This window comes from Mustela lutreola, chromosome 8 (assembly GCF_030435805.1).
Source record: "Mustela lutreola isolate mMusLut2 chromosome 8, mMusLut2.pri, whole genome shotgun sequence".
Lineage (NCBI taxonomy): Eukaryota > Metazoa > Chordata > Mammalia > Carnivora > Mustelidae > Mustela > Mustela lutreola.
Window position 1 is genome coordinate 120212441 of NC_081297.1, and position 25536 is coordinate 120237976.

Here is a 25536-nt window from a genome sequence, read left to right on the forward strand (position 1 = left end):
AAGAATCTTACCCAAGCTGTTTGTTTGAATTTACTGAGTGAACTCTCAGACTGTAGTTCTAATTTATGATGAAGAATATGAAGGTCTTCCTCATGTTTCTTAACAATTTCTCTTTGCTCCTGTTTTATATCAAATCAAAACTGCTTTTAAATTATGACTTAAATAAATATACATTCTAAAGATCTTACATATTTTATTACCTTTACTCTTTCAAAATCCTTATAAGGAACAATATCTGCACACACACACACACACACACACACACACACACCAGTATGCATTCCCCTAGTACATGTTCAAGTTGATAAATCTAGCCTTAAATCACAATTTATTCTTTTTTTTTTTTAAAGATTTTTATTTATTTATTTGATAGAGAGAGATCACAAGTAGGCAGAGAGGCAGGCAGAGAGAGAGAGGGGGAAGCAGGCTCTCCGCTGAGCGGAGAGCCCGATGTGGGGCTCGATCCCAAGACCCTGAGATCATGACCTGAGCCGAAGACAGAGGCTTAAACCACTGAGCCACCCAGACGCCCCACAATTTATTCTTAATACTAGAATAATATGTATCCATCACCTTTTAACTTGTTTCTAGGAAGTTTTTTAAATATTAGATTTTCCAATCAACATTCTAGCAAACTGATTGCCACTGATTACTGGTGTGATGGATTTCATTCTAACTTACTGCCTCAATCTTTACCTATAAACTCAACTAATTTTTTTCAAAATCAGAATGGTTGCACCAAGACAGCTATTCCTGGTCCATGAGAGTAAGATAGATATATACAAACTGCCAGTTTTACTGACAGATCTGTAATCCAATCATGTGAAAGGAAAAATTCTGAATAGAATCATCTGAAAGCAAGAAAGGAACTACCACTTCAGAGCAGAATAGTATTTGGCATTTGACTAAAAAACATGGTAATAAATAAAATAGCACAACATAATATAATAACATACCTCTCTGGCTTTTTCCAGGAGATGTTGATACTTCTTTAACACTTCTTCCTTTTGATTTAACCTTGCTTGCATATTTGCAATGGTCTGCTGAGCAATTTTCAGTGTGTGATGTGATTTTGGCTCTATCTCTCTTCTGCCTAGTTCAGCTATCAGCTTTTCACGTTCTGCAGTGGCAGGCAATCGAAGTCTCAGCTCATTGATTACTTGGTCTCTTGACAAAATATTTTGCTCTGCTAACCGTAGAGCAGATTCTTTTTCTTTTAGTTTCTGCAATGATCAAATCATGATAAAATTATTAAGTTATATTTTTTCTTTTAAAAATACTTCTGTCTGAATTTCGGTAAGAGTAATTATAACCAAAAAAGGAGTTTCACTTTATTTTCCACATTGTACTTATACTGATGATACTATATTGATATTAATAAGGTTATATTTCTTATATATCCATGGGATAGCAGTTATTTGCACCTACATTTATTTAGAAGATTATCACATGTGTTATAAACATCACTGTTATGATGAAAATAAAATTTAATTAAGGTACTTTATTTGGCTCTTAGAGCTTTAGAACTAGAAATGTGTGGTGGTACTAGATTTAGAAAGGAAATGTAATAAATCATTCCTTTTATTTTGGCCCTAGAAGAGTAGTCCATAAAAGTCAGCTGAATATAAAAATTGGAACTTCAGTGGGCTAAGTCAATAAATCACCATTATAAAATATGTAGCTTATTAAAATAAAACAGGAAAAATTATTACTCTTCAATAGGATTAAGACAGATATTTTAAATTAAGTAACTCAGTGGCAGTTCACGTAAATGTCAAATTTTACAATTATTGAAAGAAATCTTGGGTTTCTTCAACAGATTAAAAATGGACAATTTCACTTACAAAATTTTTTAAAATGCATTTATAATTACTTTGTTTACATGTAAACCATCTTCAGATGAAAATCATAGATGAAAGTCTTAGATGAAAATCATCTTCAGTTTATATTATTTTCTGTAACTATAATGTAAGTATAATGCTTACTACTACTGATCAGTGTGCCCAAAAGCGACAAGCAGTGATTAAATAGGCAGTAAATTCAAATTAGCCATATCTGCGATTCTTTACTGGCTATTAAAAATATTATAGTACAGTATAGGAGATTGGAATTAGCAACAGATTCATAATTCTATGCTTTACCTCTGTTAGCAAGTATTGAGAAAATTCCACAAGCATATCCAATAATATACAAATAAAAATTCAAATTCTTCTAATTACCTCTTCTAGTGATTTACAAGTTGCCCGTGTTTCTAGGATTATTCGAACATTCTCCTTAATTTTTCTTAAAGCAATCTCAAGTTGATTTGGAAGGGGCAAACTAGGGTCTGGCATTGAGCCTGTAGCTTCTTCAAACTATTAAGAAATAGCGTTTTTTGGAAAAAAAAAAAAAAAGCAGTCACATCATTAAGAACAATACTGTTACAACTGTATGACAAGGACATGGTTAAATCCCACTTATATTTGAAATATAAGAAGATAATATCAATTAAAATTCTATCTAACTTCGGAAAGCATTTCATTGGTTAACATTGTAGGTCAGGCTACAGAGCAGCAAACAGAATTAATCATTCATACCTTTTGTGCTGCTTTTAGTATTTCATTTTGTTGATGGTCAAAAATGTCCAGTTGACGTTCCAGCTCAACTTCTCTTTGGTCCCAGGCCATCTGCCTTTCTTCATGAAACTGTACCAGACAGACACACACACAGAGACACTCACCAAGCATATAACAGAAGCGTTTATATACATTTTATTTAATCCTCACAACAACCTTTTGGGGTCACTATGTTCTCATTTTATAGAAAAAGAAAGCACAGTCAGAGAGATTTAAGTAAGTAAGTTGCCTAAGGTCACAGAGATAGAAGATGAGAAGTCAGGATTTCAATCTCTCCAAGCACCCATCCATCCATTACATTTAATGACATGTATTATGTGCTAAGCACTTCGAGGTTATGTGAACGTAATAGTGAACAAAATTAAGTCCCTTTCTCCATTTCAGCATGAAACATATACTAGTGAGGGAGAGACAGTCAATAAATAAATGTGTTAGAGGATGGTAGTGCTGGAGAAAAAGGAATCCCTACTTAGGGATTCTTGATGGTAATAGTATTTACAATTGTATACTGGGTGGCTAGTGAAGGCCTCACTGATAAGGTAAGATATTTGAGTAAAGACTTGGAAGCAATGAAAGCATAAATAATACAAGTATCTGAGCTAAGAACACTCCAGGTGGAAGGAACAACATAATTTCTAAGGCAAGCAAGCATGAGCTTGGTGAATTTGTCTGTCTCTAAAGTATATGTGCTTTATTCTACACCAAGCTGCCTTCTACACTCCGTCAGTGAGAAGCAGTTGAAACTCCTGTGAAAAGTCAAATAACTAATATTAAAACAATAATTAACTTACCAACTAAATTTATGTATTGTTCCTTTTAGGTTTAAAACTACCATTATGGGGTGCCTGGGTGGCTCAGTTGGTTAAGTGTTTGCCTTTAGCTCAGGTCATGATCCCAAGGTCCTGGCATAGAGCCCTGAGTCAGGCTCCTTGCTTAGCAGGGAGCCTCCTTCTCCCTCCCCACCCCAAACCCTATGCTCATGCTCTCGCTTTCTCTCAAATAAATAAATAAATAAAATCTTGAAAAAATAAAAATAAAAAAAATAAAACTACCATTACAACATAAGTAAATATCGGTTTTTTGAATGGCTTAGAAAATAAACAGTATTTTATAAGAATAAAAATGGGAGCTACATTCAATTAAAAAAATAATGCAATTGCTCAAGCAATATTCTTAGGTTTAATATCTTAGCAATGGAAGAGCAAAATATATATAAAATGAAACCTTGTTTTGCTGCACAATTTCCTCCTCCAGACTGCTGATGGTATTCTCATATTCAGAAATTATATTATTCAAATATTTTATTTCTTCTTTATCCTTGACTAATTCTCGATTTAGTTTAAGCTCTTGAAGACGAAGTTCTTCTATTTTCATGTGCCAATTGATTACCTAAACATTTACAAATAATAGGTACATGATCTATTTAAATATTCCTCCATTGATCCTAATAATTTTAACTAAAATTAATATATATTCTATAATAAGATAAAAATTATCCTTTGTTGAGGCACAAGTAAAATTCATTTAGAATTTTCATACTCTTCTAAAAAATATGTGTGATCTTAATATAACATTCTTCAAATGTTTCTATATGTTTGCAAATAACTAAAATTACTACTTAATTAATACATATCAAATTTTCTAGAGTGTTTAAAGTTCTTTGATAGTATACAATCTAAGCCTTTCTACCAAAACTATTATTGGGAAGAGTCTATTTATTCTTACAAATAGACATTTAAAAAGCCAAAACTTTTAACTTACAAAATCGACATTAATAACTTATAATTGGAATTTTCGCCATTTAGTAAGCATTTTTCAGATAGCTACACATTAAAAACTTAAAATTATTACGTAACTCTTTTGGAAACACTGAACTGAAAGTCCATGTTTTACCTTTTGGGCTCCCCTGGCATCCTTTAGAGTGCTTATTAACTCTTCCAGGCCCTTCAACTTTAACTCCATTTCCATTGTTTTGTTCTCCATATTTCTCTGCTCTTGTTGAGAATTTTTCATCTCTTGCATTATCTTCAGTTTGTCATTTTGTAATTGAATCATTGTTTTAGAAAATTTTTCCTGTTGTGCCAAGGGTAAAGCTCCACTAAACTGTCGTCGTAGAGATTGAATTGTTTGGCGCAGATGTTTTGCCCGGTTTCTCCCTTCCGAACGGGCGTAATAGAGAGCCTGTTCTTTTTCATCAAGTTTCTGCTCTAAGCGCAAATTACAGGCCTCTGTCTTCTGCAGTTTAGATGTAACTGACTCCAACTTACCAAGAGCAGTAGCCTCACTAATTTGAAGGGAGACGATATGTTGATGCAACTTGGCAATCAGTGCCTTTTCATCAGATTGTGCCTAACATAAAAAAGTATATATTTATAGAGTCAGTTTCAAGTTTTTCTAATGACACTTTTCATGGATTTAAAAACACAGCTTACTAAATAAAATTTTAAGAAGTGTGGTACATGAGATCATATAAAAATCTAGCCTAGCTTTAATTAAATTTTAATTATCAAAGCTTGTTTAAAAAACCACAGAATCAAGCATATTTTAAATCCAAATGGCTTCTAACTTTAAATAACAGTTGGCATTTTACTGATTTTTTTCAACTCCCATATGTAAATAACAATATTGGTATAACACTAATGTGGAAAAATTTTTTTATCCTAAAAAATTTATAATGGGAGAATATGTGTGAAAAGCTACATATTAATACAAGAGAAAACACTGTTATCAAAGACTTACCTATTTCTCAGGTCTCAACTTTGATTAGCAACCAGCACAATGTATTTGTAGGTATTTAAATGCTTTTCTGTATCATGAATGACATTTTAAATTAAAGAGTTTTTCTAATCAGGTTAAAATTAACAAGCATAGGAGCTTCCATCTGATAAATTCTCTGATTAACACTGTAAAATCAGCCAATATCTAATGCGAATTCAGGAAAAAGAAAAAGTCTGTTTAGAAGAGCCAATACTGTACCTACCTGATAGTCTAACAGTTGCATTCTGACAGACTCTACTTCCTTTTCCCTGGACTGTTGCTGTGCATTCAGAATTTCAACTTGTCTTTTGGCAATATCAGAAATCTCTCTCAGTCTAGGACGTGAAAAGATACTTTAGGAACAATTCGATACATTTTCTAAGTAAATACCAGTATTTTATATTTCGAGACTCTTGGAAAAGCCACTAATTTCCAGCATTTTAATATCAAAACTAAAGCAAAATTTCCTCAACTATTTCATGAAATACAATTCCAGGAGAGGTTAACACAAGCTCTGTTAAAATATAACTCCATTCCCAACAGCCCTCCCCCCTGAAAATTCATAATATATAGTATTGTATGAAATGTCCTGAGAATTTTTAAAGTAAATTATCTCAAACTATACATATACATACATATACAGCACTTATTATCCTAGTTTGGCAGAGTTAGAGTGAGATATTGAGTAGCTTTATTTGACAGAATTGTACAGTTAAGAATATAGAATTTAAAATTCCTGGGTTCCCTAGATAGATTAATATATGTTTTAATTTACAAGCTATCAGAAATGTGAAAAAGAGGGGCATACTTGGGTGGCTCAGTCGGTTACATGTCTGCTTTCGGCTCAGGTCTTGGGGTCTTGCCCCCCCCCCCATTCCCCACCCCTGGTTAGCAGGGACTGTCTGCTTCTCTCTCTGTCCCTTCCTACTGTTTGTGCTCTTTCTCTTACAAATACAATCTTAAAAAAAAAAAAGAAAGAAAGAAAGAAAGAAAGAAAGAAAGAAAGAAAGAAAGAAAGAAAGGTGTAAAAGAGAGATTATATGGTTACTACAATTTAAAAAATGGGGGAAATGTGATAGTAAATAATAAATTTCCTGTAAGACTACTATTATAAGAGCACAGAGGTAAAGTAAAATGCATTTTACTCTGGGAAAGAATAATTTTAGTTCACTGTGAAAGATAAGTCAGGTTTCCTCACATTGATTAGAAAGTCTCACTGACAGTTACATAAGTGTTAAAAATTAAAATATAATAAAATGAATAATTATGTTAGTTTATTTCAAAAGGAGAGGTTGATGAGGTAAGAGGAAGAACACAGAATGGAATTTTTCATAGTGAAAGGGGCTGAGAATAACAGATATTCCCAAAGGGCTATCAAGGCTCCAAAACATAACTTTATCATGGGCAAGCTATAAAACCCTTTTTATAAATAATTATTTATACTTGACAGATCAACTTATGACTCCTATTACCTTTCTACTGAATTGACAAAAATTACCCAGGAGTACACAGCATCTACTTGGCACATAGTATTTATTCCTTTTTTTTTTTTTTTTAAAGATTTTATTTATTTGACAGAGATCACAAGCACACAGAGAGGCAGGCAGAGAGAGAGGAGGAAGCAGGCTCCCTGTCGAGCAGAGAGCCTGATGCGGCGCTTGATCCCACGACCCTGGGATCATGACCTGAGCTGAAGGCAGTGGCTTTAACCCACTGAGCCACCCAGGCACCCTAACACAGTATTTATTCCTTATCTATATTTTTGTGTTCCAATGAATAAACGATTTCCACATGTAAAATAAAAATCACAATATTACTTTAGGATTATTAAGCATAATTACATGAGTAATTATATGAGTTAATATATGTTTAATACCTAGCACAATACATACTACTCAATAAATGCAAACTGAAGTAGTATGCAAACATACTACTCAATAAATGCAAAAATCTGAATTTTTCATAACTTTATAGCAATCTTTTATAAAAAAGTAGACTAAAATCTATTCTATTTCTTATAACTAAAAAATATTTTATTGCAGGGGTGCCTGGGAAGCTCACTGGTTAAATCTTTGACTCTTAATTTCAGCTCAGATCATGATCTTAGGGTCATAAGATTGAGCCCCACATTGGGCTCCACGCTTAGTGCGGGGTCCCCTGAGATCTCTGTCCCTCTCTATCTGGCCCTGCTCCGCTCATACGCTCTCTAAAGAAATATTTTATTAAATAAAATAAATATTAAATAAAATTAAATAAAATATTAGATAATTAATTTAAAATTAAAAATTAAATAAAATTAAATATTTTATTAAATAAAATTTAAAAATATATTTTACTGCTAAAAAATGCTAACATCATCTGAGCTCTCAGCGAGCCATAATATTTTTGTTGGTGGAGGGTTTTCCATTAGTGTTGATGGCTGCTGATTGATCTGGATAGTGGTTGTTTAAAGTCACTGCAGCTGTGGCAATTTCTTAATATATTAATTTTGCTTTTATTTTGTTTATATTTATGTTATTGTGTTTTATTCCACTATAGTTAACATACAGTGTTATCCTAGTTTCAGGTGTACAGTGATTATCCTAGTTTCAGGTGTACAAACAGTGATTCAACACTTCATACAACACCCAGTGCTCATCACAAGCTCTCTTTAATCCTCATCACTTATTTACCCCCCCACCCCCCAACTCCCCTCTGACAACCATCAGTTGCTCTCTAAGAGTCTGTTTCTGGGTTTGTCTTTCTCTTTTTTCTTCTTTTGCTCATTTGTTTTGTTTCTTAAGTCCCACAAATGACTGAAATCATATGGTATTTGTCTTCCCGTGACTGACTTATCTTGCTAAGCATTATACTCTCTAGCTTTGTCCTTGTTGTTGCAAATGGCAAGATGGCAATTTTTTATGGCTGAATAATATTTCAATGATTGGAATATTGGAATACAATTGCACATACCACTTCTTTCTCCATTCATTTATCAATGAATAATAAATGGGCTGCTTCTATAATTTGGCTATTGTAAATAATGTTGTTATAAGCATGGAGGTGCATGTATTCCTCTGAAATAGTGTTTTTGTATTTCTGGAGTAAATACCTAGTAGTGCTATCACTGAATTATAGGGTAGTTCTACTTTTAACTTTTTGAAGAACCTCCATACTGCTTTCTACCAGTTTGCATTCCCACCAACAATGCAAGGGGGTTCCTTTTTTTCCACATCCTCACCAATACTTGTTTTTTGTGGTTTTGTTTTTAGCATTCTAAGAGGTATTAAGTGATATCTCACTGTAGTTTTGATTTGCATTTCCTGGATGATGAGTGATGCTGAGCATCTTTTCATGTGTCTACAGGCCATCTGGATGCCTTCTTTAGAGAAATGCCTGTTAATTACTTCTGCCCATTTTTAATTAGATTATTTGTTTTTTGGGTGTTAAGTTGTATAATTTCTTTATATATTTTGGATAACTCTTTATCAGATATAAGAAACTTAAGTTTAAATAAATTAAATGACCATCACACTTTCCTTCAAAAAAATATCACTATGTGGAAGAATTAGGTAGCATAGGGTTTGAATTCCAAATTCAGTTCTTCCTGCAATACTACTATTCCTGGACTGTAAGAAATATGAATCTTGGGATATTATTTCCTCTTCAATATTATTATTTATGCCTGTTAAAAATTAATCTTGTTAATCTTATGTAATCTTGTTCTTACAAAAAAAGAAAAATAAGAACAATCAGTATCAAAAGAAGAGTATTATCCCAAACTACTGTAACTAGGTTTCTTAAAGACAAATTAAAGTAGACACATCTAATAACTGAAAAGTTTACATGAACTTACTTTGACACTTCAACTTTTAGTTCCATTTCACTCTTCTCTAATTCTAGAATCCGTTGCCTATCAGCATCACTTACTGTCTTGCTCACACTATCAGCTAATTCATCTCTTAACATCTGTTCCACCTTCTGTGCTTCCAAATTGATTTTAGTAAGCTAAGAAAAAGTAACAAAAAATGTTCAGGTTTATTAGTTTTGGGTGAGGTTTTCCCTTTCAATTTAGATTTGCCATCCATACTGCTGTTTTCCTTACTTGGCATTAGTCGAGGTGTGATGAAATACTAAGAATAGATTAAAGAGGGTAAAGAAAAAGAGTGAGGAACAGATTATAGCAACTCTGGTTGTATACCAACCCACCAAAAGTCATTTATATTAGACAACTCAAAATATAATACTTGAATCCCTGATTTTCTTAAATTTCTTTGAAATGTGGTATACATATTATACCTTACTTTGATTATATTATCTATAAATATGAGTTAGTAAAATCTTCTTAATATATATTTAGTGACTCGGTTAAAATAAACAAATGACAGGTTAAAATACATACTATTTCTCAAAGTAAACATTACACGAGTTCTTTTTCATCATTAATTGTTGAATATTTGCAAACTATATTTATTGCCAGCCAATTTAATATTTCTGACCATATCAAAAAAGTCTATTAAAATGCAAAGTCCTGAGAGTAGAGATTACTGTCTATTCTGTTTCCTGCCCTAACACTAGCCCCCATACCCTATCTAGCATGTGATAGGCATTCAATAGATACTTGTTAAATGAACTGATGGCAGTGGAAGGCAACACTGTTATTAAGCAAATAATACCTTTTTGCATTAACTCTAATGTAATGGCTGCTGAGAAAAAAGAACTCATTCAAAGAAATACGTGCTTTCTTATTAAACATTTCAGATTTAAAAATACATCTTTTATTTACACATTACATGAAACACAAACATTATATTGTTACTTCAGAAGTACAAACTAATCTCCCACAAAATACAATGTCTAACATAGACATATGTCTAACATGACTAATTCTTACTCTTATTATAACATGATAAAAATCGTGTCAAACCTCAGCAAATTTGGTTTCCAATTCAAAATTACGTTCTTCCATTTGCTTTAATGAAGTCCTGACATGTTCATACATTTTTTGAGAGTGTTCAGCCCGCTGTCTTTCATTTAATTCCTTCATCTCCAGCATAGTGATTTTTTTGGAAATAGAAAGAATTTCACTGTTGGTTATTGATTTCTTTGCCTTGTCCATGTTCGATTCATTTCCTATATGCAACAATACTAAGTCAATCTCAAGCTATTATCAAAATCATATCCCAAATATTTTAGCCATTATAGACAAGGATGCAGTAATAACACGGTTCCGTGGAAACACAAGAGCCTTATGAATTCCAGCCTTAGCTCTACTCATGTCTGGATACCATCTATCCCATTTCATCTCTCTGGAACTTATATTCTTCATCAGTCAAGTGATCGTAAAAACTATTCCTCATAGAAATTTAGGAATTTCTATAGGAAATCCAACACTTATTAAAGAGGGATAAGGTAAAAGGTACAGAGAACTTACCACAATTGTATGTAATACCTTTTTTTATATCTTAGGATAGAAGATACCTTCTTTCATGTGGAAGCTACAGGAAAGTCAATTCCCTTACAATCTCTTAACGAATTAAAAACTGCATTTCTAAAAGTAGCTTATTTTAGATAATATTAGGCCCAATGTTAGCCTTCACTAAAGTACATGTCCCAATTGCCAATTAAAAAAAAAAAAACCCAGCTCTATTTCATAGAAACCTTGAACAGCATTAGAGCTCTAAGTGCATTAGAAAACATATAAAAACACTTTATCCAAAGGAGCAAATTTATGTGAAAATAAAGCACAATGCTAGTAAGAAAAAAAAAAAAAAAAAACTATTTAAACGCCATGAACTAGGATAACTATTTGAAAAACTAATATGGAAAACCCTAGCAGAAGCCACAAAGATTTTAAGATCTTGTGAGACAGTAATATCTATGTTCAATATACGTGAATATGTTCACTGAAGTACCATAAGCAATAGAAAAAAAATAAGACCTAGTGATTTAATCACTGAAACAGTAAGATACTGCATGAATATTTGTATGTATAAGATGACGAGTAAAACTAATATTTTGACATCTACTAAGTGAATATACTATACAATGTTAAATACAGTTAAAGTATATATATTTTTTCCATTAGAATCAAACTTACACTTTATTTAAGTTTTTATTTAAATTCCAGTTAGTTAACACACAGTGTAATATCAGTTTCAGGGGTACAATATAGTGATTCAACACTTCCACACAATACCCAGTGCTCACATAAACATGTATAAAGTGATCTAAAAAATAATAATAGTCAAACTAGGGCTATATAAATTCTTTGCAAAAATTTTTTGATGTTTTATGGTGACTTTTTACCTTAAGTCTATCAAATGATGCATTCCCAATAGTACTTTACACACAGTGGAAAATTCCACACACTACCACCAAGATATAGGTATTTAAAAATTATCACCAATCTTGATTTGTTAAATGGTTCAAAATAGCTAATGCTTAGACATAATTTTTTCTTTTTTCAAATTTTTTTTTTTAAAGATTTTATTTATTTATTTGACAGACAGAGATCACAAGTAGGCAAAGAGGCAGGAAGAGAGAGAGGAAGGGAAGCATATATGATTTCAAATCTAATTAAATAACTAAAAACCAAATTTTGGTAGAGATTAGTATAAGATATTACTCATCAACTGCCTGCTAAATTACACTGTTAAAGCATAGTTAATTTTTATCAAAATATTTCCTTTTCACCTGATATAGAAAAGGAACTATAAAAGAAAAATATTCACTATTAGGTCTTCATCACTTTATATTATAAGAGTCCTCATACTTACCTAGTTTAGTTTCTTGCTCCCAGGCTTGTTCGATAGTGTAAAGCTTTTCCTTGGTAATCTCCAGTTCTTTATTTATAGACTCCATTTGTTCTTTTAGGGATGCATTTTCACACTGAATAAAACAGAAACATCACTGAGAAACTACATTGTAATTCAGACTAATACCACAGCACTGATATTGCTTTATATAATATCTCCTTAAACTCACAATCTAATTTTTTTAACAAAATTAGGAGCTCCCATATATGTAATATATACATACAAACACACACACACAGATATACATATAGAAAATATAATTTTAAAATAATCATCAAAATCTCTTGTGTATCTGATCTGTGGCCTCTGAGCATTAGTTTCTGCTGTGTGCATTTTGCCCAGCTGGAATACTTAGAATTTCACAACCTTCACAATGAAGGTTGCTCACGTCCCTGTCTCACACAAATAGTTACTGAGCATCCCTAGCATGCTAGCAATGAGGTGCTGCATGTCCACGGTAAAAAGAAACATAAAATTCTGACCCTCATAGGCCTCACCATTTGGTGTCTGTGAGTATGTGTGTGTGGCAGGAGCTGGGGAGGGTGTGGAAGGCAGCGGTGAACAGGTAAGCAAAGAAAACAATCATTAAAAATGTAAAGATCGGGGGGCACCTGGGTGGCTCAGTGGGTTAAAGCCTCTGCCTTCAGCTCAGGTCATGATCCTGCCTCTCTGCCTACTTGTGATCTCTGTCTGTCAAATAAATATATAAAATCTTAAAAAAAAAAAAAAAGTAAAGATCGGAGAAACAAACAGAGGGTTTCAGAGGGGAGGGGTGAGGGGGGTGGTCGAGTCTGGTGGTGGGTATTACGGAGGGCACACGTTGCATGGAGCACTGGATGTGCTGCATAAACAATGAATTCTGGAATACTAAAAAAAAAAAAAAGAAAATTAAATTTTTAAAAATGCCAAGATCTAGGGGTGCCTGGGTGGCTCAGTCAGTTGGGCGGCTGCCGTGGGCTCAGCTCATGATCCCAGGGTCCTGGGATAGAGCCCCTCATTTGGCTCCCTGCTCGGTGGAAAGCCTGTCTCTCACACTCCCCCTGCTTGTGTTCCCTCTCTCACTGTGTCCCTCTCTCTGTCAAATGAATAAATAAAATCTTGGAAAAAAGAAAAAAGTAAATATCTAGAAAGATGCAGAGTATGAACCCAGAGAAAAAGCAGCCAAATCAAAATAAAGCAGTTGAAGAAGGTATTAAGTCCTGAAGAGATGGTATTTAAGCAGAAAGCTAAGGTATTTAGAAGGAGCCAGTCTCAAAAAGAAACCAGCCAGGGAAAGAGCTGATGCACAAATAAATCCAGATGCTCTGATGCAGGACTGAGTCTGGGGTGTCAGCAAAAGTCAGCAAAAGTGAAGAGTGCTATGAGGTAAAAAGGGAGAGATAACAGGGCCAGGCATGGTATATCAAGTTAAGGAACTGGAATTTAACTTAATATATAATAGGAAACCATCTAAAGATTTTAAGGAAGTTTTAAACAATCATTCTGAAGGCAATGTAAAGAATAAATAAAGTAGTACACAGGGAAATCAGAAATTAGGAAGATATCGCAAAGTTCTGATGAATAGGGTCCCAGCAGTGAAGATGGGAGAAAAAAGGACAGATATGAATGAATTTTATTTGAGATATAAAAATGACAGGGGAGAGAAATGACTAGAAAGTAACTAAGGTATCTTCCCTGAGTAGGTAATAGTAGTGCCTACGGAAACAGAAAAGACTGGGAGAAAGATAGACATCAGGAGATTATTTGGGATATGTTAAATTTAAGATTCCCTTGAAACAGGAGTTGTAAAGTAGGTAATTCCATTACAGCACTGAGAAGTCAGGCTGGACACATAAATGTAGGAGTTGGCATACAAATTTAATTTGCTCATTTTTTGTTATAACAAACAAAACGTTTACTGTATGTCAGGTATTCTAAGGCCTGGACTTTAATAATAAACAAATGCTATCCTAGAACTTGTGTTTGGGGGTGGGGGGTGCGTAGTTGGTAAGGAAGCCAATATATAATATAATGTCAGGTAATATGTGTTATGAAGAATAATAAAATAGGATTATGAGGTTTTCTTTAAAGGAGATGTTATAATAAGAAGAAAGGCAAAATAAGGGAATTGAACATGACTTTCTGGTAACAGGTATAATTAACCTGGTCTAGGTCCTATAAATACATAGGAAAATAATAAAAGAGGGATTAGTGTTTTTTTTTTTTTTTAAAGATTTTATTTATTTATTTGACAGAGAGAGATCACAAGTAGGCAGAGAGGCAGACAGAGAGAGGAGGAAGCAGGCTCCCCACTGAGCAGAGAGCCCGATGCGGGACTCGATCCCAGGACCCTGAGATCATGACCTGAGCCGAAGGCAGCGGCTTAATCCACTGAGCCACCCAGGCGCCCCGGGATTAGTGTTTTACAACATCTTTCTACCCCTTTTCTCTTACTTCCTTACTTTTTTTTTTGCTTTTTAAAAAATTTTTATTTATTTTTTCAGTGTTCCAAGATTCATTGTTTCTTTATCACACCCAGTGCTCCAGGCAATACGTGTCCTCCTTAATACTCACCACCAGGCTCACCTATCCACCTACATCCTTCCCCTCTAAAACCCTCAGTTTCTAAGAGCCCACAGTCTCTCATGCTTCATCTCCCCCTCCGATTTCCCCAAATTCACTTTTCCTTTCCTTATCCTAATGTTCTCCATATTATTCCTTATGCTCCACAAGTAAGTGAAACCACATGATAAATGACTCTCTCTGCTTGACTTAGTTCACTCAGCATAATCTCTTCCAGTTCCGTCCATGTCGATACAAAAGCTGGGTATTCATCTTTCCTCATGGACGCATAATATCCATTGTACATATGGACCATATCTTCTTTATCCATTTGTCTGTTGAAGGGCATCCTGCTCTTCCCACAGTTTGGTGATTGTGGCCATTGCTGCTATGAATATTGGGGTACAGATGGTCCTTCTTTTCACTATATCTGTATCTTTGGAATAAATACCCAGTAGTGCAATTACAGGGTCAGAGGGTAGCTCTATTTTTAATTTCTTAAGGAATCTCCACACTGTTTTCCAAAGTGGATGCACCAACTTGCATTCCCACCAACAATGTAAGAGGGTTCCCTTTTCTCCACATCCTCTCCAACACTTGCTGTTTACTGTTTTGTTGATTTTGGCCATTCTAACTGGTGGAAGGTGATATCTCAATTGGTTTTGATTTGAATCTCCATGATGGCTAATGATGATGAACATCTTTTCATGTGTCTGTTAGCCATTTGTACGTCTTCTTTGGAGAAGTGTCTGTTCATGCCTTCTGCCCATTTTTTTGACATGATTATCTGTTTTTTGAGTGTTGAGTTTGAGGAGTTCTTGATAGACCTTGGATATCAGCCCTTTGTCTGTAGTGTCATTTTCGAATATCTTATCCCATTCCATGGGTTGCCTCTTTGTTTTGTTGACTGTTTCATTTGCTGTGCAGAAGCTTTTGATCTTGATGAAGTCCCAAAAGTTCATTTTCAATTCTGTTTCCTTTGCCTTTGGAGGCACATGTCTTGAAAGAAGTTGCTGTGGCTGATGTCAAAGAGGTTACTGCCTATGTTCTCCTCCAGGATTTTAATAGATTCCTGCCTTACATTGAGGTCTTTTATCCATTTCCAGTTTATCTTTGTGTATGGTGTAAGAGAACAGTCAAGTTTCACTCTTCTACACATAGCTGTTCAATTTTCCCAGCACCATTTATTGAAGAGACTGCCTTTTTTCCACTGGATATTTATTTATTTATTTGACAGAGATCACAAGCAGGCAGAGAGGCAGGCAGAGAGAGAGAGGAGGATGCAGGCTCCCTGCTGAGCAGAGAGCCCGATGCGGGGCTTGATCCCCTGGGACACTGGGATCATGACCTGAGCCAAACGCAGAGGCTTTAACCCACTGAGCCACCCAGGTGCCCCTGTCGAAGATAATTTGACTATAGAGTTGCAGTCCATATCGGGACTCTCTACTCTGTTCCATTAGCCTATGTGTCCGTTTTTGTGCCAGTACCACACTCTCCTGGTGATCACAGCTTATAGTAAAGCTTGAAATCAGACAGCATGACATCCCCAGTTTTGTTTTTCTTTTTCAACATTTCCTTAATTTGGGGTCTTTTCCGGTTCCATACAAATTTTAGGACTGTTTGTTCTAGCACTTTGAAAAATGCCTGTGGAGGGGCGCCTGGGTGGCTCAGTGGGTTAAAGCCTTGGCCTTCGGCTCAGGTCATGACCTCAGGGTCCTGGGATCGAGCCCCACATCGGGCTCTCTGCTCAGCAGGGAGCCTACTTCCTCCTCTGTCTGCCTGCCTCTCTGCCTACTTGTGATCTCTGTCTGTTACATAAATAAATAAATAAATAAATAAATAAGATCTTAAAAAAAAAAAAAGAAAAATGCCTGTGGAATTTTGATCAGGATGGCACTGAAAGCATAGATTGCTCTAGGCAGTATAGACATTTTAACAATGTTTATTCTTTCGATCCATGAGCATGGAATGCTTTTCAATCTTTCTGTGTCTTCTTCAATTTTTTCATGAGTGTTATATAGTTCCTTGAGTACAGATCTTTTACCTCTTTGGTTAGGTTTATTCCCAGGTATCTTATGCTTCTTGGTGCTATAGTAAATAGAATCGATTCTCTAATTTCCCTTTCTACAGTTTCATTGTTAGTGTATGAGAAAGCAAATGATTTTTGTGCATTGATTTTGTTACCTGCCACATTATTAAATTGCTGTATGAGTTCTAGTAGTTTCTGTGTGGAGTTTTTTGGGTTTTCCATATAAAGTATCATGTCATCTGCAAAGAAAGAGACTTTGACATCTTTTTGCCAATGTGAATGCTTTTTCTTTTTGTTGTCTGACTGCTGTTGCTAGGACTTCTAGTACTACGTTGAACAACAGTGGTGAAAAGAGACATCCTTGTCATGTTCTCAAAGGGAAGGATCTCAGCTTTCCCCATTGAGAATGATATTTGCGGGCGCCTGGGTGGCTCAGTGGTTAAGCCGCTGCCTTCGGCTCAGGTCATGATCTCAGGGTCCTGGGATCGAGTCCCGCATCGGGCTCTCTGCTCAGCAGGGAGCCTGCTTCCTCCTCTCTCTCTCTCTGCCTGCCTCTCTACCTACTTGTGATTTCTCTCTGTCAAATAAATAAATAAAGTCTTTAAAAAAAAAAAAAAAAAAAAAAGAGAGAATGATATTTGCTGTGGGTTTTTCATAGATGGATTTTATGAAGTTGAGGCAAGTTCCCTCTATCCCTATACTTTGAAGCGTTTTAATCAGGAAAGGATGCTGTATTTTGTCAAATGCTTTTTCTTTATCAACTGAGATGACCATGTGGTTCTTCTCTCTTCTCTTACTGATTTATCACATCAATTGATTTGCGAATGTTCAATCACCTTTGCATCCCATGGATAAATCCCACCTGGTCATGGTGGATAATCTTTTTCATGTACTGTTGGATCCTATTAGCTAAGATCTTGTTGAGAATCTTGGAACCCATATTCATCAGGGATATTGGTCTGAAAGTCTCCTTTCTGATGGGGTCTTTGCCTGGTTTGGGGATAAGGGTGTAATGCTGGCTTCATAGAAAGAGTCTGGAAGTTTTCCTTCTCTTTCTTTCTTTCTTTCTTTCTTTCTTTCTTTCTTTCTTTAACAGCTTCAGGAGAATAAGGATTATTTCTTTTTTGATTGTTTGGTAGAATTCTCCAGGGAATCCATCAGGTCCTGGGTTCTTGATTTTTTGGGAAGTTTTGGATCACTGCTTTAATCTCGTTACTAGGTATTGGTCTATCAGGTTGTCAATTTCTTCCTGTTTCAGTTTTGGAAGTTTATAGGTTTCCAGGAATGCATCCATTTCATCTAATGTGCTTAACTTATTGGCATATAACTGTTGATAATAATTTCTGATGATTGTTTCTATTTCCTTGGTGTTAGTTATGATCTCTCCCTTTTCATTCATAAGTTTATTAATTTGGGTCCTCTCTGTTTTCTTTTGGATTACTTTGGCCAATGGTTTATCACTCTTATGGATTCTTTCAAAGAATCAGCTTCTAGTTTCGTTGATGTATTCTACTGTATCTCTAGTTTCTATCTCATTGATCTCTACTGTAACCTTGATTATTTCCCTTCTTGTGTGTGGGGTTGGCTTAATTTGTTGTTGATTTTCCAGTTCTTTAAGGTGTAAAGAGAGCTGGTGTATTTGGGATTTTTCAGGTTTTTTTTGAGTGAGGCTTAGATTGACATGTATTTCCCCCTTAGGACCGCCTTTGCCATATCCCATAGGTTTTGGACCCATGTGTCTTCATTCTCATTGGTTTCCATGAATTGTTTGAGTTCTTTTTAGTTTCCTGGTTGATCAAAACATTTTTTGGCAGGATGGTCTTTAGCTTCCAAGTGTTTGAATTCCTTCCAAACTTCTTCTTGTGGTTGAGTTCCAGTTTCAAAGCATCGTGGTCTGAGAATATGCAGGGAAGAATCTCAATCTTTTGGTATCAGTTGAGACCTGATTTGTGACCTGGAATGTATTCTATTCTGGAGAAAGTTCCATGTGCACTCGAGAAGAATGAGTATTCTGTTGTTTTAGGGTGGAATGTTTTGTATATATCTATGAGGTCCATCTGGTCCAATGTGTTATTCAAAGCTCTTGTTTCTTTATTGACTCTTCTGCTCAGATGATCTGTCTGTTATTGAGAGTGGCACGTTAAGATCCCTCACAATTAATGTATTCATATCAATATAACTCTTTTTAAAAAATTTTATTTATTTATTTGTCAGACGGAGATCACAAGTGGGCAGAGAGAGAGAGGAGGAAGCAGGCTCCCTGCTGAGCAGAGACCCCCCCCCCCCCCACCATGCAGGGCTCGATCCCAAGACCCTGGGATCATGACCTGAGCCAAAGGCAGAGGCTTAACCAACTGAGCCACTCAGGTGCCCCATCAATATAACTCTTTATTTTTGATTAACAGTTGGCTTATGTAGTTGGCTACTCCCATATTGGGGGCATAGATATTTACAATTGTTAGATCTTCTTGGTGGATAGACCCTTTAAGAATGATGTAGTGTCCTTCTGTATCTCTGACTACAGTCTTTGGCTTAAAATCTAATTTATCTGATATGAGAATCACTACCCAGCTTTCTTCTGAGGCCCGTTGGCATGAAAGATGGATCTCCATTCCTTCACTTTCAGTCTGGATGTATCTTTAGGTTCAAAATGTATCTCTTGTAGACAGCCTATGGATGGGTCCTGTCGTTTTATCCAGTCTGCAATCCTGTGCCCTTTTATGGGAGCATATAGGCCATTCATTTTGAGAGTGATTATTCAAAGATAAGATTTTATTGACATCATGCTGTCTGTGAAGTCCTTGTTTCTATAGATTGTCTCTGTGAATTTCTATTCTATGTCACTCTTGGGTTCTTTCTTCTTTTATAGAACCCCCCTTAATATTTCTTGTAGTGCCGGCTTGCTTGGTGGTCACATACTCTTTTAAACCTTGCCAGTTCTGGAAGCCCTTAATCTCTCCAATCATTCTGAATGTGAGCCTTGCTGGATAAAGTATTCTTGGCTGCATGTTCTTCTCATTTAGTGCCCTGATTATGTCTTGCCAGCCCTTTCTAGCTTGCCAGGTTTCTGTGGACAGGTCTGGCATCATTCTGATGGACCTTCCTCTGTATATAAGGAATCTCTTTCCCTTAAGGTGTCCTTAGGACCTCTTGTCTAAAATTATGATTTGTGAATTTCCACAATTAAGTGTCTGGAGATCTTTCGAGATTCATTGATCTTGCAGGGTGTCCTTTCTGCCTGTAGGACATGAACACTTGTTTCATTCCTCAGATTGGGGAAATCTTCATCCAGAATTTATTCAACTATAATCTTCTAGTCTTCTTTCTCCACCCCCTGGGGGGTCGCAGTAATTCGACGTTGGAACGTTTCATGGCATCATTTATTTCCCTAATTCTGTTTTCATGGCTTCTAAGCTGTTTGTTCCAGGTCCTCCTGATCCTTCTTTTGTATCAGTCTGTTTTCTAGATCACTAATTCTATCTTCTGCCTTGGTTACCCTAGCTGTTAAGAGTATTTAGATTATATTGGATCTCATTGATAGCATTTTTAACTTCTGCCAGATTGGCTCTCACTTCCACCCGTAGAGATTCTATATTGCCACTAATGGTTTTCTCCAACCTAGCCATTGCCTGGGTAATTATTACCCTGAATTCACTTTCATAAGTCCCTATGTATATACTGTTTACATCCATATCCAATAATTCTGTGGCAGAGGGCATGGTCTCTGAATTTTTCCTCTGTTGGGTGTTCCTCCTCCTAGTCATTCTGGTGAGATGTGGTTGAGGGGGATATATAGCTGAATATATCAACCACGATCCAGCTGAATATATCAACCACGATCCAGGCAAGGTGTATCCAGAATTCCCGTTCTCGTCTCCCTGTGCCCCCACTTCCTGACTTTCTTGGAGAACTTCAGTTTTGTTCCAGATCCTATTCTCACTCCCCTGCCTTGGCAGCAAAGGCACGCTTTTACCACCCTCCTCTCCAATCTTTAATTGTTCTCTCCCTATTTGCTTTAAATTTTCTTTCCCTCTCCCCTCAAACTTCATTGGTCTCCTTTATTTAAAAGAAAAAGAAGTTGATAAAACAAGTCTTTATCTTGATTCTACCTTGGCCCGTATCTATTTCTCTTTTCTTCTGTCATCTAATTTCTAGTTTTTCTATTGCCTTATCAGTCATTCATTTTTTGCATTTCCTTATCACCCACTCTATATTCTAAAATTTCATCACCTTTAATCTCAAGAACTTCACTCTTGACAGGCATCAATGATTTCCTAATCACCACATCTGATGGCCTTTGCACTATGGCTCTACACCATTAATAACTCTCTCAAGGTCTACACTTATTAGGTTTAACTGTGTGCCAAACAGGAGGCACTAAACACACAAAAATGAAATAAGTAGAGTTCCTGACATTAAGAAGCTAATATTCCAGTTGGGGATGCAGATGATCAACACTCACAATATGGTGTGAAATAAAGAGCCGAACTATGTATAAGACAGGGAACTAATAGAAACAGAGAATCTTTGTTCAATAAAGAAAGATGCTTCTGAAAAAAAGATAATGTGTGAACAAAGTTTTAAGCATGAACAGAAATTCACTGAGCACATAAGCTGAGAGAGAGGGGAGAGCTCCTAGACAAGGAAACAATGGTTATGAAAGAACATATATAGGGAAAAACACTGTGTTCCAGAAAACTAGTAGTTCGGTGTCAAAAACATAACTTGTAAAAGTACTTAGAGCATCACAGGAGATGACATGAGGTAAGTGGGGCCTAATCATGAAAGAAATTTGACTTTTACTCTTTAAGTGACTAGCAGCTGTTGATAGGTTTGAAGCAGGGTGTCACATGGTCAGGTTCATGTATAGAATAATCACTACAGTGGTAGTAAGGAGGAGGTAATATGGGGGATAGGGACAGGAGTAATGGCTACACACAATACACATAATAAAGAATAAAATGAAAACACTGTCAATAGGAATAAATATATATTCATAATTATAATCAAGATGCAGGAAGGAGAGGAAGAGATATAATTCAAATGTAATTTTTTTTTAATTTTAAAGGAAGACAAAAATATTCTTTGCAAAAATAAATAAAAGTTAAAAATTACTTATTTCTATGTTAACCTACCTAACACACTGCTATACTGGATTTTCAAATGCTTCAGAGGAAGAGGGCAAAGGACATGAAAGATGGGGAAAAAGTAAAATAAATTATTACCACAGCTAAATATTCAAATTTTCTATAAAAATTAACATAATCATCTCTCATTAGTAAAAACAGTAAAAAGTAAACTGATCATGATTACTTATAGTTAGTATTAATAAATAACTAAGAGCGGGGTGCCTGGGTGGCTCAGTGGGTTAAGCCTCTGCCTTTGGCTCAGGTCATGATCCCAGGGTCCTGAGATCAAGCCCCACATGGGGCTCTCTCCTCAACAGGGAGCCTGCTTCCTCCTCTCTCTCTCTCTCTGCCTGCCTCTCTGCCTACTTCTGATTTCTGTCAAATAAATAAATAAAATCTGTAAAAAAATAAAAAAAAGGAAAAAAAAAACTCAGATAATTTTATAGAAGTCATTCAAAGCTGTTAATGACATTTGGGTGTTCTTTGATTATGTCTCTCTACACAAGTACAATCTAAAAAACTTCAAAATTAGACCTCATTCCTGTCCTAGGAGAGGATCACAAAAGATAGTAAGTCAAAAGACATAAGCTCTTATTATTATTATTTTTTTTAGTATTATGTGCTGCCGAAGCAAGCACATAAGTTCTTATTTTTGAAGAAGAAGATGAACAAATCAGGAGCTGGTTTTGCCTACTGTTAAAGGTATGGAAGTCAAGTGGCTAGAAGAGAACTACAAAGGATTCTGGGCCAGATTCACATATTATTTGAAAGAAACTTAGGATACCTTGTCCTATTTTTCTTATCTGTACAATAAGAAAGGATGGGAACTTCCAGAGCTCATCCATGGTCCAGGAAGAGCCATTCTCAGCTACATCATCCCAAGGAACATAATAAGCCAAGGATTATGAGAAAATAATTTGCACTGGGAAGAGAAAGGGATGGGTACTGAATGATTCTCTCTCTTTTAGTTATAATTTTCCTATTTGGTTCATGCTTGTCTTTTTCTTTTTTAAGTGCCGGGGGGAAAGAGGCTTGATTAAATAAAATTATGCAAGTGGACTAAGGAAGGATGACAGGATGAAGTCATCTGGAAGTCATTCTGCACGTACCAGTACCACCACCCAAGAAAAACAGCTAATAGTACAAGGTTTAAGGACCACGTAAACTTACCTCTAAATGTTCCAATTTATTTGTTCTTTGAACCAGCATATTATCTTTTTGTAAGATATCTCTGTACTTTGCAGTCAACTCATTGTATTGTTTATTGGCCAATTCTAGTTCAGACAAAGAAACACTATTATCTATAACTTTTTGGAGAGCTGCAATCTTGAAAATGGCCATCTCCTGTGTAAATAAGGATACACTGAGTTAAGTTAGTGTATTTTTTTCTGGTGAAGCATAAGACAATACAGCTAAAAGGAATACAGATTTTAAAATCTTTTTTTTTTAAAGATTTCTCATGTATTAAAAAATTATAATAATTATTTTGTTTCCTATAAGAAATAATATTATTTAGAGATTTTAAATAATAAAAATAAAGGGAATTCTTTCATAACTATCACAATAAAACAAAATTAAATTAATTCCAGAAAAACACCATACAAAGGAGCAAGAAAATATATCACTCAGAATATATCCCTGGATGGCTTTTCTATATTTTGTAAGATTAAAAAAAACTTGCCTTTAGTTAGCTGAGTGGCAAAATTAGCATCACCACATTACGATAGCTATTTCTCCTTATTACAGTTACACAAAGTAGCTTTGTAATAAAAGAAAACCTTTTGTTCACATGAAGCAAACAATACCTGAGGACAAAAAAATTCTCTCTATCATAGCTATCTCTAATAAATAATATGAAAGACTTTCAGTTACTTGTTTCATGTTCTGCTCAGCTATACAACTATAAAAAGACACAACACCAAGACACTATATTAACACTAAGAAGAAGTAATCTGAACTTTTATTTCTCTCTAAAGTAAGTTGATGAAATAGTGTAAGGAATAACCAAATTTATAAGTGACGAAGATAAAGAATTTACTGTTGGGGCGCCTGGGTGGCTCAGTTGGTTAAGCAACTGCCTTCGGCTCAGGTCATGATCCTGGAGTCCTGGGATCGAGTCCCACATCAGGCTCCCAGCTCCATGGGGACTCTGCTTCTCCCTCTGACCTCCCCCTCATGCTCTCTCACTCTGTCTCTCTTTCTCTCTCTCACAAATAAATAAAATCTTAAAAAAAAAAAAAAGAATTTACTGTTAAAATTTCTTCTGAAGTACAATAATGAGCGAAAAATATTCATTAATTGCGCTTCACATCTCATTTTTACAGCTTTTCTTTTCCACCTACGTAAGTACACATTATTCTACCATACCCTAGGAGTTTGGCTTCACAATTTATTTGGATGGGGAGAAGATTCCTATTTCTAATTCCCTAAAAATACCCAATTTTTGGCTTTCCAGTGGTCATGTACCAGGCCCCAAACACAGGTTGAACAATCAGGTTAAGGAGAAGAGCATTCTAGTTCTTTTTTCCCTTCTACCCCATGCACTAGCTATATGTGCAATACTCCAAGAAAAACACAAAAATGAAAACAAGAACACTTTTGAAGACTCAAAGTTTCCTTATTACATGTCCAAATAAAAATAGCTTTCATTATTCAGTAAGTTCCTTTCTGCATCAGGGGTCAGCTTTAAGATCACATGGAAAATGTTTGTTAGCATTACAATTTCACCTATTACTATTTTTAAAAGTGAATAGTAAGGAACTCAGCTTCATTTTAATTCTATTTTGAATTCTTTTTTGTTTACATGATCCTATGTAAATTTGGACATGTAAACTCAAAATGTACATGCTTAAAATAGGCTAAACAAGATGTAACGCAGGTGTAAAAGAGTATACAGCGTATGCAATCATTAAAAGGATAATCAGTTACATAGAGCAGGGAGGGCAGAATGGAGTCAAAGGTATAGAGAAGTAAGATTTCTCTGACTATATGTTTGAAACATGCAAATGTTTTATATATTCAAATCAATTAAAAAAAGAAAACAAAAGTAACATCTGAGTTTGAAGACAAATGCAAAACAAATGAGCCTAACTTATATAGCAAATTTATAGCATAACCACACAAAGAAAATTATTTCAAGTTACTGTAGAATAGATTACCTTGACTATACATCCTATTGAAAGATATTCTAAAGAATATAAGAACTATATAGAAATTTTAAACTAAATTTGGTAGCACTGCTGCTGCTGTTGTTAATACCAATGCAAGATTATCTTCAAATTAATGTGTGAATATTATAGGATAGAGCAATTATTTTAATGTTAATAACAGATTTCCATGTAAGAAAAAGAAAATACGAGTACTAAATCAAAGTTAGTAACAACTCCATACCACTTCCTAACCCTATTCTATTAAATCTGAATTGGAGATAACAATATGAACTCATGGTTTAAATATACACGTTTTACTAATTTGTCCACTGAAGGGGACCAAGTAGCAATGAAACTTCAAGAACCGTAATATCTAGTGACCAGTTTTTGGTATCTAAATGCCTTTCCCACTAAAAAGAACCAGGGTTCTTTAGCATAATGGTTGATTTCAAATCTGGATAAAAGCATATAAGTTAAATCCTGAATATCTTGTGCCAGAAAACAAACCAACATTTGAAG

At 35.1% G+C, this 25536-nt stretch overlaps 1 protein-coding gene across 5 annotated transcripts in view; it reads right to left on the reverse strand.

Annotated features, from left to right (window-relative positions):
• The window catches only part of CEP290 (centrosomal protein 290), a 103898-nt gene that overhangs the window by 41297 nt on the left and 37065 nt on the right, over positions 1-25536 (reverse strand). For all 5 annotated transcript variants that reach the window (XM_059186473.1, XM_059186476.1, XM_059186474.1 and 2 more), the window contains exons 25-35: positions 23039-23212; positions 12131-12242; positions 10279-10484; positions 9208-9359; positions 5596-5707; positions 4509-4964; positions 3840-4004; positions 2577-2684; positions 2220-2354; positions 957-1223; positions 12-119 (exon numbers count right to left, since the gene is read on the reverse strand). In XM_059186473.1, the coding sequence (XP_059042456.1) occupies positions 12-119; positions 957-1223; positions 2220-2354; positions 2577-2684; positions 3840-4004; positions 4509-4964; positions 5596-5707; positions 9208-9359; positions 10279-10484; positions 12131-12242; positions 23039-23212 (1995 nt within the window). The remainder of the gene's footprint in view (positions 1-11; positions 120-956; positions 1224-2219; positions 2355-2576; positions 2685-3839; positions 4005-4508; positions 4965-5595; positions 5708-9207; positions 9360-10278; positions 10485-12130; positions 12243-23038; positions 23213-25536) is intronic.